The sequence below is a fragment of the Pongo pygmaeus genome, chromosome 2 (assembly GCF_028885625.2).
Source record: "Pongo pygmaeus isolate AG05252 chromosome 2, NHGRI_mPonPyg2-v2.0_pri, whole genome shotgun sequence".
Lineage (NCBI taxonomy): Eukaryota > Metazoa > Chordata > Mammalia > Primates > Hominidae > Pongo > Pongo pygmaeus.
In genome coordinates, this window is record NC_085930.1 from 147098831 (window position 1) to 147117861 (window position 19031).

The window sequence follows — 19031 nt, forward strand, 5'->3', positions numbered from 1 at the left end:
GTCCATCCAGTTCACAAACCAACAACCTTCCTTTTTCTAGTAATCCCCCCACAAACTCACTACCTTCCACACCCCCTCCCAAACTAACCCAGGTTGAGGTGTGGACCTGCTGTGTGTGAAGGATGAAGGGGATGATAGATTCAGTTGGATCCTGTCTCCAAGGGATTTGGAATTGGGACAGGGTAAGGGTCAAGGCAGTCTCTCTGGATTGGTGAGACCTGTGTCCTCCATCTCTGGATGTTGGGGGGAAAGTGCTGTGTTCTGCACTTCAACCAGACAGGCAGGTCAGCAGTGAGGGCCACAAGGATGAGGAGCACAGTTCTGGCAGTTAGCTTCCTGGTCCGTCCATCCTGAGAGCCAGACACATTCTGTCTCAGCTTCCAGGAGAATTCCCAGTATCCCTATTGTACACTCTCCTTTGCTTCAGCAGACCTGGGTTAACCAATAGAGAAATATTTTGAGGAAAGAATTCTGTGGTCAAATAATCTTGGAAACACTGTGTTAAGTAGAATTTAATAACTTTTTGTCTGAAAGACTTCTCAGAGCCTTTACTAGGACTGTGTACATGCAACTCTCAAGAAGGAACTCCAGCGAGCAGCATTTCTTCCGTTGATTTCCCAGGCTACACTGGGAGAATGTTAAGTTGGGGGACTTTCAGCCTCTGTTTTGGCTGAGTCCTGGAAAGCCAAGAACAATAGAGAAGGGTCCAGGTATTGTGACCGCCAGGAACTCACCTATTGTTGAAAAAACTCATTGCAGTAACTAATTTTATCCAAGAGAGAGGATAAAGCCAGAGAGAGAAAAAGAGAGTGAGAGAGCAAGGGTCAGAACGAGAACGAGAGAGAGGGTGGGGGGGAGAGGGAGGGAGAGAGAGAGAGAAAAGGAAAGAGAAGAGAATATTTTGATTGCTATCCATCAGCTCCAGCCTTTCGATCAAGCTGTTGAAAGAGTATAGAGTCATTCCAAATCACTCCGGTACATTTGTCAACTCCAAAATCACATTCCAGTAATTGATATGAGCCCTTTCATGTGGCCGCCTGAAATATATGCTATCCACAAGACGATTTACTATCCGAACTTAAGAGATTCGGAGCTCCACCTGCTCTGATCATTAAAGGGTTAGAAACCATAGGCTTCACCATTGACTCTTAGGCACCTCGGGGCTTCCTCTTCATCTTTCCTTTTATTCACCGGTCGCTTGCCCTTGTTGGGCGCCCCACAGATGGCCAAGACGGGCCGGCCCCCGGAAGTTCCCCGTCTGATGATGCAGGAATGACGATCCAAACTGACACCTAGAAGAGAGGGTGGGGAGAGTGGGGCAGAGGGTTTTGTGGCGCCGCAGGAGGGGCCCTGAGCTCGGCTCGATGAGGCTGGGGGCTAGGTCCAAGCTTTACAGATGCCAGAGGAGCTGGCAGCGTTGCAGGCTTTAGGGGCCAGTTGGAGGGCCGGGACGCAGGACCTGAGGCTGGGGAGGCCTGGCTGAGCCTGTCCAGGGAGGTCCTCGAATGCCAGCTGAGTCCAGACTTTACTGTGTATTATAGACCGCGTGTAGGAAACAGGTTTTAGGTGATGTTTATCCATGATAAGCCAGTTGTACACAGGTGTTGTGAGTCATTAACCACCTAGGGCAGCACTTGGTCCACCCAGACTGGCGAGTGCACACCTCCGGCTGACGCCTGCGCCACGTGCTGGGGTCGGAGGCCGAGCTCACCAGCTGGTTGCTCTTTAGAGCGGGCAGGAGCCAGGCGGGCGGCCCGCCCCCCTGGGGCGGAGACTTCCGGAGCTGCGGACTCACTGGAGTGGAGAGCTGGGGCGGCGCCGCTCTCCGCCGCAAAGAACCCTGAGCTCGGCGCGCCGAGAGTCCCAGCAGGGCAAGGGGGCGCGGCGTCCTGGTCCTCGAGCTTGGGAGACAGATGCTTATGGGCATGGGGGCATGAGGACCTAAGCTCGGGTGAAGCTCTCGGGAAGGGCAAGACTGCGGCGACGAGATGCGAGCAGAGGAGCCCTGCGCCCCCGGGGCCCCCAGCGCCCCGGGAGCCCAGCGCGCGCAGGGCCCTGAGCTGCGCCTGTCCAGCCAGCTACTGCCGGAGCTCTGTACCTTCGTAGTGCGCGTGCTGTTCTACCTGGGGCCTGTCTACCTAGCTGGCTACCTGGGGCTCAGCATAACCTGGTTGCTGCTCGGCGCCCTGCTGTGGATGTGGTGGCGCAGGAACCGCCGCGGGAAGCTCGGGCGCCTGGCCGCCGCCTTCGAATTCCTTGACAATGAACGCGAGTTCATCAGCCGCGAGCTGCGGGGCCAGCACCTGCCAGCCTGGGTGAGCCGAGCCGGGCGGGGGTCGGAGGTGGGGAGATGCCTTTCGAGTTTCGGAGGAACTTGCGGTCAGCGGGGAGCTGGTGCGCGCAAACCCGAGGGAGGGCGGGAGCCCGGCGACCCGCACACCGCGTTCCCCACCGCTCCCGGCGCGCAGACCCTGGGGGCGGTGACCGTCCCCTCCCGCGGCGCGCAGCACCCTCACGTCCACCTCTGGTCCGACTGCGGTGGGAGCGGGGAACCTGGGTTTCATTTAAGGCCCCAGAGCCCGAGAGGAGAGTCACGGGCAGGCCACACCCGCAGGAGAAAAACAAGGGCGTCTGGGACTTCGCAGACTTACTCGGGTTGGAATCAGAAGGCTTTTCTTCCACCCGCCTGTTGATTCAGAGAATGAACGCCGGACGCAAAACGTAGATGGGCAAATACCGCAGTGACAGAAACAGCGGGTCCAGTTGCTTTCGGCCGAGGCCTGGACTGCGGGAGGGGGAAGGCTCCGCGGGGCTGGAGGTGGAGTGGCGGGTACGGCTGGGAGACCGACAGCGCCGGGCCCCGGGTCTCCTTCCCTCCCTCCCTCCGCCGGATAGGGATGCGGGCACACGCACACTGCCCCGACAAACCCATCTCCTGGGGTGGCATGGGCGGCATTACGATTCCTCAAACGCTTCTGGTCCTGGCTTACCTAACAAAACCCAAGTTCTGGGCCCCATCGCATAACTCCCAGGGTGGCACAGAGGTACCCTGGGTGATTCTTATGATTAGGTGAGCTTGGGAAACACCGGCAAGAGGGGTGTTCCGTCCAAGGGTTGGTCTGCGGCAAACCCTTGCTGTCTCTCCGGTGCTGGGGCTCTGCGTTCTCAGATTTCTTCCAGATACTCTCATGCCTACGGGGGAGGCCGCCAGACCCCTCATTGTCTCTAGCCTGTGGCCTGTAAAGTCCAGCAGGGCCATAGGTTCCTCCTGACAGTAGTCTCCAAAGTGGGGTGTGAGAAAAAAAATATAAGGCCCATTTAGTTTATCTTATAAGAGAAATGAAGTCTTATTGTATTACTCTGCCATAACTGAGTACGACAGGCTGCGTGGCTTAAGCAGCAGACACTTTTTTCCTTTCCTTTCTAGAGCCCCGAAGTCCAAGATCAAGGTGTTAGCAGGGTTGGTTTCTCCTGCGGCCTCTGCTGGCTTGCAGCTGGCTGTCTTCACACCGTCTTCCTTCTGTGTCCTAATCTCTTCTTAGAAGGACATCAGTCATATTGGATTAAGGCTCACCCTAATGAACTCATTTTAACTTAATTACCACTTTAAAAACCCTACCTGCAAATAGAATCACATTCAGAGGAACTGAGAATTAGCACTTCAAAGTGGGCATACACTTCATAACACTTAATATTTAATGTACAATTTGATGGTAAAGCTTTGTAAATAGCTTACATATATGGGGGATGAGGGGCCAAAGACTCTTCCTGATAAGGGTGCACACTTTTCTACGGTAGTAGCCATAGGGGTAGCGCATGGGGCCTGACTCCCACAGACTTTGGTCATCCTGATGGTTCTGTGGAGCTTGTGATTCTGAAAGGTGTGGACCCAGCAAGCAGGCTCGACCTGTCCACACCCCTTGCACACAGTTGAGGGAGTCCAGGCCACCTGTCAGATCTCTGTTTTGTCCCCCTTGGTGGCCTTAGCCCATGAGGGTGGGCCTGTGAGTCTTCACCAAGTAGCACTCCTTCTTTTCTCCCCTTCTGTATCAGGGAAGCCTCTAGACACTTAGCTATATGTAAAGGCAGTATTTCTGAAATTGGGTCAAAAATCAGATCATGTAGGGGCATGAACACCCTCCCTGCCTCTCTCCCACATACACCACAGAGAGAGTTCTGGCCTCTGTTGGGGATACAGACCCCAGGAGCAACATGGACCTAGCCAACAGGGAGCTCAGCCTGAACTCAAGCAGGCACCTCCTGGGTTTTCACCCCACAACCCATATCCCAGGCTTGACCCAGCTGAGTAGAGGGACACTCAGAGGAAGGTGATGCGCTCTCTCCTACCAAGAGGGCAGTCTCGGGTGGGGGACAGATGCATAACAGGTCATTGCCGTCGAGGAGAATTGGAGCCAGGAGTCGGAACAGGGTCTAGTCAGGTAGAAGGCCTGGTATGAAGGACACCCTACCAGGTTTCCATATCATATTGTCCCCGAATCACAGCCCCCTTTCTCCTTGACAAGGACCTGGGAAAGGCTGGCCTCAGCCTACGTTCTGCAGACTCACCTGGCTGGCTTGGCTGGCCAGGTTGGAGGACCAGGGCCTGGATAACCTGTTGGATTGAGCCATTGGTGCGGCACAGGGCATTCTGGCTGAGGGAGGTGGTGAGCACAGCATGGAGGTGTGACATGGCCACTGCATGAGGGAGTGCTGTGTGCTGGGCCTGGCTGAAGTGTGTGGTAGGGGTTGATGTGTGACAGGGTCAGGTTGAGGCGGACTTGATGGAGGCTGGCCCTGTTCTAAAGGCTAGAAGGAGCCTTGGATGCTTCTGGAAGGCCCTTCAGAAAGCAGCATGGTGGGACAAGGAAGGCTGGAGGAGACAGGCCAGTTGGGAAGGTGATTTCAGCCAGGACGGTAGTAATGAGGGAGGAGAGTGGGAGATGCGTGGGAGTGGGACTTTAGATGCGTGGTGGCCTCTAGAGTAGGGTTGCAGGGGGATCCAGGGGTCTTCCAGGGTGCTTTCTGGTTTAGGGAGCTGGTTGACCATTACTGTGATTGGCTTCCAGGATGAGAAACAGGTCTGGGGAGGTTGGTTGCCTGTATGAACATGTGTGAAGTGCATACAAATAGATGCAGGTGTGGGCTTTTCAACCGCCTCGTGAAGGTTTCCACGCCCAGTGATGATATGGAAAACCTGGAGTCTACCTGGTTGAATATTCTTCTCTCTGCCTCTTTAGGAACACAAACTGAAGGCAAAGAGAGACAGGGCTCTGGGCGTGGTGGGGACAGCACGGCCCCTTGCACAAGATTTTGGTCACGGATGAATGGATCTCTTCATCATCACATGCTGACCTTTTAGCAAGCCTTCCCTCTTGAGAACTGATTTCTCTGTGTGAAAGAGAAAGGAGGCTTATGACCTCCTTTGGTATCAAGAAATATTTCTATAAGTTAACAGATGGCAAATCAGTAGTTGGGGGACTGAAGAAAAGTTGAACAGCTCAAGGGCACCACACTCAGACCCGCGTTGCATGTTGTGTGAGTTGGCCCTGTACCCTAGCCCCCAGTGGGGAGGGATGGATATCCGGCCACCTGCTGCTTGTCAAGCTGTATGCTGCTTAGAAGGGGCAACTTTTTCTAATTTCCACCAACTCCCTGTGAAGGGGTGGAGGCCAAGGCCTGGCTGAGCTGAGGCGGGGATGCCATCCTTCCCCACTGCCATCCAAGGCAGCCATCGTCAGCCAGTCCTCAGTCATGCACGGCTTTCCTGCCTGGTCTTAGACTCCGTCTCAACATTTTGCTCCAAGATGCTGCCTCCAGGTGATCATAGAAATTGCTTTCCCTGGCTGAACCTGTTTCCCCACCTGTAAAAGGAGGTTGTATTGGATGGTCTTTCAGAGTCATTTTGGCCCTGATGTCTGATTTCTAGTCAAACTTCAGACAATCCTGCTTCTCCTCCAGGTCCCCAGCCATGGGAGATATAGCTGGAAGGAAGAATTCTCCTTACTAGAAGCTTTGAAGGAAGAACCTGTGGATCCCCTTTGTCTTGTGAATGTGGCCTGACCACATGGGGAAGAAGGCAGGGTGGCCCCCGCAGCTCACCCATGAACAGAGGGTTCAAGAGGCTGCATGTTTACATGTGGATGCTCCTCTCACACAGTGTTTATGTGTACTTTTGAAGGAATTAAGAGCCGCCGCAGTCAGCTGTCCTTGTCGGGTGGGGATTGTGTATAGCACAGTGACAAGCACGGAGCCCTTGATGTTACTCATTTGATTGTAGGCCTCGGCAAGCCACAAAAGCTTTGTTGCCACACATGGTTGTGGTGAGTTGACTGTTTGAAAAGCTGCTTGCACAGAGCCAGACACAAGCGAATGCCCAGTGGGGCTGTCCCTTTATGTTCCTCTGTTTCCCGGGCTTCCTAACTACCTTTTCCTAGTATGAAATGAATGCCCAAGTGTCCCAGTGGCAAGCTCATCTTTCCAGCATCTGGATGACTGTCAAGGGGTGGAGCGAGTGGAAGGGAGGCACAGAGCACTTCTGTGGAACCCCCTGTACCCTGGCTCTTCCCGGAGCCTGCTCCTGTGGGTTCTCGGAGTCCCAGCTGTGCTGCCCATGCTAGAGCTGCCTTCTGATCTTCAGAGCCCGCCCTTCGTGCTCCGGGCTCCTAAGACCCTTTGCGGGGTAACCTTTGCTGCTTTGCTTCGCTGCCCACCTCCCTTGGTAGGGGCCCCTGCGTGGAGCTCTGCAGCTTTCACTCCTGGATTTGTGCACGGATCAGCCCTTCACTGACCCGTGAATTTCCATTTACTCATTCAGCCATTGATCAGTGCTTCAACTGGATGATTGGGTTGCTTATCAGATATTGACTTGCCCCTGCCATGAATGGGCCCCTGTGAGGAGGGAAGTTCGAAATCCTCACATCGCGCCAGGTTGGGGGAATGAGAGCTGGTAGTAGGAAAATAGCCTGAGGCAGTGTAGAGAAGAGAAAGAGCTGTGAGAAAACGTGGCATTTTGTCTATCTGTGGTTTCTAGCCAGGCTGGCTCTCCTTTCAGCTGGTAGCAATCGGTTACATCAGTTGGCAGCTTTGTGAGGGGCAGTTAACTCATGTGTGTCTGCTGGTGAGGTGGTCGTGATGTGAAGTGGTGGAAGTCATTGGAGTCATTCATGGAGGGATCTTGAGAAGCCCCTTGTCCTCTCAGGCCTCTGATTTCTCTGAAAATCATGACATTTTAGGAGGTGTTCTATAGAGTCTTCATAGCTGTAGGGTCTGCCATCATTAACCAGTTCCGAGCCAGCTTTTCTCTGGCGACACATACCCCACAGGACCCCACTCGCTGCCTTTCATGCCTGTCCCCATCTAACTGGGTGTGCCCTGGGGCTGCCGGCAGAAGCAAACACCAGGGGAAAAAGGTGAGCAGTTCACACAAAGCGATGGGCATTCTGAGGCGCAGAGCAGTGGTCCCTGGGATTGCCCCCTTCAAGCCTCTCTGCCAGCCACTTAGGCAGACAGCCAAGGGCTGAGTGCTTTGCTTACCTAGTGCTGAGAGCTTGACACTCTTTCTGTGGCTGGAGCAGTCTTTCCAGGACCCAGGCTGTCAGGGTCTGTCCTGAGATACTTCAGTTAATTAGAGGAAGTAAATGCAGTGACAGTTCTGAGCTAGCTTGGGCACTCTCAGATTAGATCACAAAGCCTGATGCTTGGAGCCAGGGCCATGGAACCTGATTTTAAACATCAGGACTGGTTGAGCGCTGCTTGGAATTAGGGAGACTTCTTACCCTTGAGGTCCCTGCAGCCCTGTGAAGTTATTCAAATGGCTTGGAGTCGGGCCTGTCCTCGGGAAGGAAGAGGCAGATAAATTTTTAGTCATGCCTTTGGGGTTTCTGCCCCATGTCTTAATGATGGTTCATGGACTTATCATGTCCTGGGCCAGGATTGGGCAATATGAGTGACAGAGTATGGGCCTTCTTTCCTCCAAACCCGACAGAGGGATCTTAGGCATCCGTATGTTCATTCCTATACTCACTCAGCAAGCATTTATCGAGAACTTGCAGTGTGTCAGGCACAGAGCTGCAGGCGGGGCAGCATGAGTACACACGGCCCCTGCCCTTGAGGAACCCATGAGCTAGATGGAGATTCAGACCTGCGAGGGTCTGATAGAGCATGATCAGTTCTCTGAGGTGGCTCCGAGAAAGCATGGGTGAGGGGCTCTATCCTCGGCTGGAAGTGGCCCAGGAAGCCTTCTTGGAGGAAGAGGCACTATGGTATTGCTGGCTGTGGTAGGGAGTTGGGGACTCAGCCCACAGTCTTTTACAGGTTAGGTCAGTTGAGCTCATTATTGCATCTTGGGGTGAGCAGATTCTGGGACAGCAACGTATGATACCTGAGCTCACATGAGACTGCTCACTGCTTCATTTACAAGGGGCTGAATCTTTCTGGGACAGGAGTGTCCAGGCAACCTTTTCTCAGCCAGGGGCCTGAGGCCCTGAGTAACTGAGAGGTTACATGGTGGATGAGGATCAGGGCCATGAGTAGGGACAGGCCCTTTTGTCCTGTGTTGCAGCCCCCTCTCCAGTGGGCAGGAAGGTGGGGAGAGATGGTCACCGGCTCCCAATGGATCCTGGCCCAGAGTCTTGGTGGCAGGCAGAGATGGCACTTCTGTGGGAATGTCTCTGGTGACTTTGGGGAGGGTGCTCTGGGAGGTGTGAGCTGCCCCCTGAAGACCGGAGAGGGCCACAACCCAGCTACCTCAGGGAGCAGGGGCTGAGACCTGGCCTGCCTTGCTCCTTTGCCTGCCCTCCCACTCCTCCCAGCAGAGTTCAGGGATTTCTAATTCTCTGGGAACCTGGAGCTTATAGCACAAAAGTGCTCACATGTGCTCGAGGCAAGTGATTTCCTTTTCCTCCTCCTCCTCCTCGACTGCAAATATTGAAGACGGATTTAAGATGTTTTTCTGCCTCATTGAGAATTATTAAAGAGACAAAGCACCTTTTTTTTTTTTTTTTTTTAAGGTGCTGTGTATTTCAAGCTAAGGATATGAGACTTGATTTCCTCAGGCCACAGAGGGATGCAGAACCCAGGTCCCATAAGCCCTATCTCTGTGGGAGGGCAGGCCGAGAAGCCCTGTGGCAGTGTGTCATGAGTCATGAGCCTTGGAAATCTCAGAACAAAAAGCCAAGGAAATTGTCTAGGCTAGAGGAAGTTTCAAGACCCCAGAATCATCCACTCTATTCCTTTGCCCATGTTGTGTTTACTTTTTAACATAACTGGTTATACACTGTCTAAAAATGTGTTTTTTTTTCTCGCCATGAAAGTAAACATTCTCATTGGAGAATATTTGGAAATGGCTTAAAAGTTAAAATTAGGATAAGCATTTTATAATCCCTCCACCCAGAGATACAGTATGTTTGGGTGTGCTTCCTTTATATAGAAAATATATGAAAACAGTTTCTTAAAAACTTGTACTTTTTTCTTTTCTTATTTTTTATGTTCTTATATTACATTCTCCAAACAAACTTCTAAGGACGATCATATCCTTCATATGAGTATACCACAAGTTCTGTAATTGTTTCTCTAACCTTGATTATATCGGTTACTTCAAGGCTTTCCTGGTCACATGGCTAGCGGAGGTGAGTGGTGGTTCCTCTGTCCGCTGTTTCTGCCTCTGATCTGTGCATCTAGATTCTGTGACTCATCCTTCAAGTCCAAGCTCAGGCCCCACCCCAAGGACTCTTCTCCATGGGCTCCTACAGAGCTCTGAGCATGTGTCTGTCACTCTGCCTCCCAGACTGATTTGTAACCTACCTATTTTTATGGCTAACTTTTCCTCTAGGCTGAAAGTTCTTTTAAGATAAGGTATATGTCTTGTACATATCTGTAGCTTCAGCTGCTAGCTCAGTGCCCAGTTCATAGTAAGGACTCAATAGAAATCTGCTGAATGAATGCTACAGTGAATGCCTGCCGTGTAAATCTTAGTCCACATTTCTCAATTTAATTAGTATGGATTCCTAGAAGCTTATGAAGATTTTTAAAGACACTTTTGCCCATTCACTGTGGTCTTATCAGCATTGAATATTATCTTTTGGGGCCTTTGCTAGTTTGATAAGCAAGAGGATAAGTTTTTTTAACTTCTAGGAATTACCAACCCTAACTGGATCATTGAACTCTCTGAACTTACTATCATCGCTTAGGTCCCCTTTAAAAAACTACTCTGTGGACAGCTCAGGGCCACCCCCCTCTGCTTTGAGCCCTTATTCCTTAGCAAAGAGTGACAGTGTTCAGTGTCAGTGTTCTCATCACTGTGACCAGTGGAATTTCATCTGCTCAGTTCTGCTGGGTTCAGCTGATTTAGGCCAGTTTGCTGGCTGTGTGTGTTAAGGAGCTGTGGATTACAGAACAGTGCCAGACAGATTTTCAAATTGGCAAAGCAATTGTTTCCCTCAAAGTACTTGAGCTGGGTAATTTAAAGCAGAAGGGTTGGAAGATTTAAAAGTAGTTTTAATGGTTAAATGTTTGCCTTCCAAGAACAGAGGGAAAAAAAGGACAAAGGCTGTGCATCAAGAGAAAAGTGAAATCAAAGGACCACTTGGCTTGTAAAGCAGGAACCACTGAACAGGCAGCCACAGAGCAGCAGCCGATCTTGGGAAGACAGGAGCCAGCCTGAAGTCCAATGCCCTCTTTTTGTAGGACATCTCTGTAGGACACTCAGAATGAGTGGGTCTCCTCTCAGCAGTTAGTTAGCAGGGGTGTATTGTCTGTAAGAATGTCCTTTGGAGTAGGGAAGAGCCATGAGGCTATTTTTAGGAAACAGTGTGTGTCTTTGCACATGTGTGTGAGTCTGCGGATGTGTCTGTGTAGTTGTGTGTGTGTGTCTGCGTGTATGTCCACATATCTGTGTTTGTGCATCTCTGTGTGTGTGTGTGACTACATGGCTGCTCCGTGGGAGAGCTGCCACCCTGTGTGAGGGAGTTGGCAGAATTCACCGAATGATAGGGAGGCCCTTTAAGTGAGGCTCCTTAGTCCCTCCGCCTCCCAAGAGGGTCTGGAGGCCCAAGCTCTTGTCAAGGCCTCCCACCCCAACCCCAGACCCATCTGTGTGGACCCCACCAAAACCTTGGCTCCGATGGGAGGCAGCTGTCATTCTGGCTCCATTTTCTCACTGCTGTGGAATCATTTTTCCTAAAGGGTTTAAGAAATAATGCACAGACATCACCACCTAAATATGGATTATTGATATGGGCCTCTTTGGTGGCCTGTCTAGCGTGGAATTCTACTTAGACTTGAATTTGCTTTACCTCTTCTCTCTAAACTCTCATCACCACTACTCCGTTGACAATGCCTAAAACACTGTCATTAAAATATTAGCTCACTTTGCCTGGAACATGTCGGCTCAAGTACACTAACAGCATCAAGAGGTATGTTAGTTTAGGGAGGCCTCACGTGGGGAGGGTGGAGGGTTGTGAACTATTTACACTTCACTGATGGGTACTGCAGGGAGAACAGCAGACGTCGGAGATCCTGGTGACTTGACCATGTGTCTGGGCATCTTTGGCATTTTCCAGGCCTGCTTTGGGGAAATGTTCTCACCTATAATACATCAGTGAGGATAGTGTACATGTTTTATGGGGATGAAGCTTGCTAGAGAGCTGGATTTGTCTCCTAACACCAAACCATTTAGTAGTCCACTGTTTCCGTGGATCTGGGAAGAACAGGAATTAACAGCCCCACTTATTAATCAGCAAGAAACCTGAGGCTGAAAGGAGTTAAGACCAAAACCCTGCGTTCCAAGTCCCTGGGCGCACTTCCTTCTCTTCCTCCTGCCTGGCTACAGAAAGCAGGTATGAGGTGGGGCTGGCTCACCTTTTAGAGGGCAGAGCAGGCCTGGAGCCAGGGAAATCATAATATTCTGTTTTTTTGCCTTTTGGCTCTGGCCTCCCCTTGCTCTTTGTGGAAGAATTCCCTTTATAAAGGAGTTGAGGTTTGTAGGCTGCTATAAGAATTTGGTGACACAGCAGTGTTCTCCTAGGAGTGGCAGCTGGAAACCCAGGCTGTGACTTTCAAACTTAGTCAGGAACCCCCCGGAGGCAGAGGAGCCACCTTCTTCCAGGGCCTGAGCAAGCCCTCCAGCCTGGGGAGCCCTGTCCACTCATTCTTCCACACCCTCTGCTAAGATCAGAACCACCAGGAGCTTGTTAAAGACGCAGGTTTCCAGGCCCCTGCCCCAGTCCTCTGGAATCAAAGTCTCTGTGGGCCCTGACTGAGCAGCTGTACTGTAGCGAGCTCTCCAGGTGGGACTGTTGAACACAGAAGTCTGAGAGTCGCTGCAGAGCTCTTTGCACTGCCAGGTGGTGTGGGTGACTCCCCACTAGCTGGTCCCAGAGACTCCCATCCTTGTGGGAAACTGCAACAAAAGCTCAGTGATTTTAGGGCTCAGTTCAGTGTGAGCCACCCATCTTATTTTTCAGCCCTCTCTTTGTTTCCCTGGTGAGGAAAGACACAAGGCAGAGGCTCGGATTGGGTCCGTTTGCCAAGCTTCACTATGCAGCGCCCCATTGGGCAGAGTTTCACATGGGCGCCTGACAGGCATTGGGCCCAGCTCTCTGTGGCTGTCTTTATCTGAGCCACAGATCCCTGGGCCAGTCAGTGAGGCCAGGGAAACACCAACCGTGTTCCTTCTTCCATCTCAACCACTTGCACTGTGTTGTAAACCCTCCTCATTCTCTGTTCTCCCCTTGCAGTGGTGGCCAGAGGCACTAGGAAACTCAGCAGAGAATTTGCTGCGCTCTGGGTGAGGCAGAACTGGACACATAGCTCAAGTGACCTTGTTCTTGCACGTACTTGAGGTCAGAGGGGTCAGAGTGCCTGCACCTCCCAGGTCTGTACAACTTCCAGCAAGAGTTACCACTTCCAGAACGCTTATTCTGATCCAGGAAGGATACCGAGCATCATCCATGCATTTAGTCTTTTCAGGAACTGTGAAGTTGGCAGTATTGTACCCATCTCGCAGATGAGAAAACTGAGGCTTACAGAGGTGGAATTTTAAATACACAAGGAATAGATTAGAAAAACACTAAGGAATGGACTTCAAATGCTGACATTTCAGGTGGAGGATGGGGAGGAGAGGAAATGGATGAGAAGATTTGAGCCTTGGGCTCAAATCATATGCAGGTGAGATCTGGGTTCTTATCACATGGGTAATCTTGTTAAGTACTAACTAGTCTCTGAGTCTCCTCATTTGTAAAATGGGAATAATGATTTATAGAGTGTTGGGAGCATCAAATTAAAGTGTTTATGGAATGCCCTTTGTAAGTCATAAGGCGTGGCCTCTACCAATCAGGGCTAAAGCCCCATAAGGGCAGTTGCCTCCTAAATCCCAGACTTTATAAAAGAGGTTTCTATAAAACCTTACGTGATGCTGTGTGAGGTTTTCTTAGGAGGAGTAGTGGACGGAGTGGAAAAGCACAGACTCTGTGGTCAGACAGACCCAGGCTTGGGTCTCTGTTCTAGCACTCCAGTACTGGAGATTATAAGTCATGTAACCTCTCTGAACTTTAGTTTCCTTATCTGTAAAATGGGGCAAACAAGGGATTAGGTGAGTATTAAATGACATGAGATGACATGAACTCAAAAAGGTTGAAAATAGGATGGAAAATACGCAACTGGCCAAGTCTGAAACAAAAGAAAGCTGAGGTAGCAATTGTCATATTAGACAAAATAGAACTCAAAGACAAAGAAGGTTGTTATATGCTTGTAAAGGGCAATAATGATATACCTGGGCTTGGTGGCTCACACCTGTAATCCTAACAGTTTGGGAGGCTGAGGCAGGTGGATGGGTTTGAGCCCAGGAGTTCACGACCCCATGGGCAACATGGCAAAGCCCCATCTCTACAAAAAAATTAGAAAATTAGCTACACATGGTGGCATGTACCTGTAGTCTCAGCTACTAGGGAGGCTGAGGCAGGCGGATAGCTTGAGCTCAGGAGTTTGAGACTAGCCTGCGTAACATGACCTAATGCCGTCTCTACCAAAACAAACAAACATTAGTCAGGCGTGGTGGTGCATACCTGTAGTCCTAGCTACTCGGGAGGCTGAGGTGGGAGGATTGCTTGAGCCTGGGAGGTCAAGGCTACAGTAGGCCAAAATCACACCACTGCACTCCAGCCTGGGTGACACAGTGAGACCTTGTCTCAATAATTATGATAATCACAGACATATATGTATTACATAATATAAACTTGAAATATAAATCAACAACTGACATGAGGAAGTAGATAAATCAACAGTTGGGCTTGGAAACTTTTAATACATCCCTTTCTGAAAATGATAAATGAAGCAGGCAAAGACTAAGCAAGGATAAAGCATATTAGAAGGACGTGATTAATAACCTGATCACACATGGAATAGTCATGGAAATTAATCATGTACTAGGCCACAAGGAATTATCAACATATTCCCATGAATTGACAGTCCTACAGACTGTTCAGGCCACAAAGAAATAAAATTATTATTAGAAAACAGCAAAAATATATATCTTGAAATCTCACATGTCTAGATATTTTAAAACATTACTATTTTGAAAACTCATTAAGAGGAAGTCATAATGGGAATAGAAAAATGAGACCAGAATAGCAATTTATTGTGTCAAAAACTAGAGGAATTTATACCTTTGAATTCATTTATTACAAAACAAAAATGGAAAATAAATGATATTCCCCAAACTCATGAAGTTCGACTCTAAAAACATAAAAGAGCAACAGATTTAAATCAAAGAAAAAAGAGTTCTGGGAGAATCAATGAACAATTAGAACTATTAACAAATTTCAGCAAAGTTGCCCAGAAAATGAAATGCCACACAGTAATCTGACAAAAAATATACAGGACTTTTATAGAAAAAGAGTCAGAAAGTTTGATCCTCAATGTGAGTAGAAAATGTGAATAAATAAAGGGTGTTCATGATGCAATATTTAACCGTGTCAGTTAGCTCACAAGTTAACTTATAATTTAAAAAATATAACAATTGAAATCTCAGGAGGATTTTTTTTTTTTGTGGATGGACAAGCTGATTCTAAAATTCATACAGAACAATAAATATCTACTATTATCTAAATCAGTGTGAAAAAGAAAAGCAAAATGGGGAATCGCCGGCCAGGTGTGGTGGCTCATGCCTGTAATCCCAGCACGTTGGGAGGCCAAAGCTGGTGGATCAGGAGTTCAGGAGTTCGAGACCAGCCTGGCCAACATGGTGAAACCCTGTCTCTGCTAAAAATAGAAAAAATTAGCCAGGCGTGGTGGCAGGTGCCTGTAATCCCAGCTACTCGGGAGGCTGAACCTGGAGAATCGCTTGAACCCAGGAGGTGGAGGTTGCAGTGAGCCGAGATTGCACCATTGCACTCCAGCCCGGGCAACAAAAATGAAACTCCATCTTAAAAAAAAAAAAAAAAAAAAAAAAAAAAAATGCAGGGGAGGTGATTCACCCTACCCTAGGTCATTTGGCAAAAACACAGTGATTAAAACCACGTGGTGCTGGAATAGGCCGACTGATGGAGTTGAATGGCAAGTCCAGAAACACACCAAAGTACATATGAGGAGCTAGTTTTTGAGTGAAGTAGATTCACAAGTCAAGGAAAAAGATGGATTTTTTTTTTTATGTGTTGGTTGAAAATTGCCTTAGTGAAAGTATGGCGGGAGAAAAAAAATTGTATCTTTGTCTCACCTTAGGTAAAAAAATCCAGAGAGATTAAAGACCTAAACATGAAAGCCAACAGACAAAAATCCAGAGTAACTTTGAGAATGTGAGGTGGGAAAAGATTTCTTCAAGTTCCAAAAAAAGACCAATTATAATGGAAAAATAGATTGATCTGTTGATGTCAAAATGGGAAAGCACTGAGGATGAGTCATTGCTCCCTAAGAATCAGTCTCTATGATTTCATCCCCTGCTCCAGACTTACTCAGGGGCAGTCGCAAGGAATGTGGTCTGGCTCTTGCACCTCGGCTCACTGGGAATGAAGGCAGGTGCTGAGATTCAGGCTGAGGGAGGGCCTTCAGGTCCCTAGGCAGGATAGGAGACTTGAGGTCTCTTATTTTCTTGGACTGAATTGTTGCTCTCTTCAGGGGTTCAGACTCATCCATGATGGATCCTCTTGGTGAGGAGCCTCAAATACAGGTGTGGGTAATCGAGAGAAACCATGACAGCTTAATCAGTGTGGGCCTTGGTCATTCTGTTGCTGCCTACAATTTTTTTTTTTTTTTTTTTTTGAGATGGAGTCTCACTCTGTGGCCCAGGCTGGAGTGCAGTGGTGTGACCTCGACTCACTGCAACCTGTGCCTCCAGGGTTCAAGCAATTCTTCTGCCTCAGCCTCCTGAGTAGCTGGGATTACAGGTGTGTGCCACCATGCCCACCTAATTTTTATATTTTTTAGTAGAGATGGAGTTTTGCCATGTTGGCCAGGCTGGTCTCAAACTCCTGGGCTCAAGTGATCCACCTGCCTCGGCCTCCCAAAGCGCTGGGATTATAGGCATGAGACACAGTTCCTGGCCTTGCTTCCTACATTTTCAGGATGCATGTGGGTCACCCTGAGGCAAGGGGTGGGCTGGTCATTGATCCCAACCCTGACTGAACTCCAGCATCATACCAGGAGCTTGTGAAAAATAAGTTTGTGAGCCCCACCCTTGATATACTCTGATTCAGTGGCATGAGGCAGCTCAGGAATCTTCATTTGACTAACTCCCAAGAGTGGCCAGGGTTGGACCCACCAAGCAGGATCACCTTTCGGGGTCCAGAGATCAGAACTACTCAGCTCCTGAAGTCACAAACAACCTGGGCCAAAGGTGTGGGATGGGAAGTGTGATGCTTGGGCTGGAAGGAGGACAGCTACTGGTGAGGTCAGCAAGTTCCTCTGAGAATGCTTCCTCTTCCCACCTTAGTACTGATTCTGTATCAGAGTGATCTGTTAGTTGCCTGCCTGTGAGTTCCTTGAGGGCAAGGACCATGCTTCATTCATTCATTCCACAAATATTTATTAAGACCTTCATATGTTAAAAACAGGCTTTAATAGGGGTGAGGCCCAGTCAGCCCTCCTAGAGCTTCCAGTGTGTAGGGAGGTAGGCAGCAAGACCAGGCAGCTCTAGTAAAGTTTATCAAATGCTGCAATGGAGAACCAGCAGGCCGCCTCACTTATCCCCAACTTGGGACACCCAGAGAGGCTTCCTGCAAGTGAAGTCTAAGATAGTGACGAACGAGTCAATCAAAGGGGAGTAGGGAGGACTGTTTCAGACACACAAAATGACGCATGCAGGCCTTTGGTAGGAACAGAAAAGGTAAAGGTGGTTGGATTGAAAGGGACCGGTGGGAGTGGGTGATGAGGCCATGGCATGAGCTGGGTCTCCTCTCTAGGCCCATGTGTAGGAATTTCTACTTTAGTACTGGGCAGTGTAATAGGAAGAAACAGAAAGGTCTTGCCTTCCATTTGCCTGGTTCCCAGCTGAGACCAGACCCAGGGTAGCTGCAGGGAATGTGTGCTGAGCAGGTGGCATCACCCCCACTGAATTGAGCTCCTGCTCACTTTCCCCACAATTCCTTCCCGCGTCGATCTCTTCTGTTTCTGTGGGCTGGGCCAGCTGCACCTCTGGGAACCAGGCCGTATTTTCTCTTCCGTACCTGGAAATATAAACTTTTCTGAGTTAGTATAGGCCACTGCCCAGAGCAAGGGAAACTGAGGCTGGGAGAATAATATCCCAAGAGAGAATGGTGTCCCAAGAGTCTCAGAAGCACTAAACTCCTCTGACCAATCAAGGCTGTTAAAAACTGTTCCAGGAGAATTGAATTTCTCTGTCCCCCACTTTGGGAATGGCTGTGATCCTGAATGAGTGCTGCAGGCCAGGGCATGTGTTTGAGTCTTTAGGGCAACCCCAAAGCTGGCTCAGGACCTGGCACTTGGTAGGTGTGCGAACTGCAGGGACACATCTACTTAGTCCCAGGACAGTGGCCTTTCTGAGCTCCCACATAGAGGGGGCACGCTCTTTCCCCACTGTGGGTGGTCCCAGGCCCACTCTGAATCTGACCCCAAGCCAGCCTCATGCTCAGGGGACTTGGGGCATGGGCACAGTGATGGCTGTGGCTGCCGTTTTGGTGAACAGTGTTTCGTGCAGGTACCCTGTACATGTCCACACCTACTCCTCTGTAAGAAAACTCCTGGGGGAATGAGAAGCTCAGCAGACGGATGCAGAGACTGAGACTCCTGGAGGGGTATTAAGCACCCTCAGAATTATGTCATGCACAGGTCAGCCAACAGGACTGTCCCTCCACTACTCCACCCACCTTCCACTGTTCCCCCTTCCCACACTGGGGTTCACCCAGCAGGTGAAGCTGGAGTGGCTAGGGGTTGTGACCCCGTAGTTGGAAGCTATGTGACTATAGGAAGGGCCTAAAGGGAAGGGAGGAGGCTTGGGAGGGGCTTCTGGGAGCCGAGGTGGGAGGGGCGCCCCACAGCACCCCATTCCTTAATTGTCCATGAAAGCATCAAGCTGTTAAGTACTTATCACTGGGTGGTAGAATTCCCTAATATTTTTTCTTTTTGTTTAGCTGATGTTTGCATTTTCTAATATTTCTACGGAGACTGCATATTGTTTGTGTCATTGAAACGAATAAGGGGGATGGAATTTGCAAGGAGCAACCCGAGTGTTATCCTTGGGGCGTCCAGGTTGGGGGTCCTGTGCCTTCCCAGGAGTGGGGATTTACTTGCGTGTGCAAACAGTTTCCAGCCCTCCCTTTCCTCCTCGCCTTCCACGTCCTCTCCTACCTCGGCCTCCGTGTGGGGCTGGGGTGGAGGGGAAGGGTGAAACCGCGTGGAGTTCTGTCCTGCCCGCCACCGCGTGCCCAGAAACGCCCACGCGAGCCTTGGAGCTGGGCTGCACTGCGGAATCAGTGCCAGCTCGTTGTCTGTTTATTTGCTGCCTGCTTCACCGGATGGTGCGCTGAGGGCAGGACCGGTTCCGAGTTACCAGGGCTGGGCGCCGAGTGGGTGTGGAGAGCACA

General features: G+C 50.0%; 1 protein-coding gene across 6 annotated transcripts in view; it reads left to right on the top strand.

The window, feature by feature from the left end:
• The first annotated feature begins 1732 nt into the window (after positions 1 to 1732).
• The window catches only part of ESYT3 (extended synaptotagmin 3), a 45478-nt gene continuing 28179 nt past the window's right edge, over positions 1733 to 19031 (top strand). For 3 of the 6 annotated variants that reach the window (XR_010125767.1, XM_063662217.1, XM_063662216.1), the window contains exon 1: positions 1813 to 2315. Coding sequence is in view for 5 of the 6 variants with exons in the window: in XM_063662217.1 (XP_063518287.1) it covers positions 1989 to 2315 (327 nt within the window). In the remaining variant the exon portion in view is untranslated. Of the gene's footprint in view, positions 2316 to 19031 lie in introns of all 6 variants that reach the window. The other 3 variants (XM_054479748.2, XM_054479750.2, XM_063662215.1) reach the window with 3 other exon arrangements.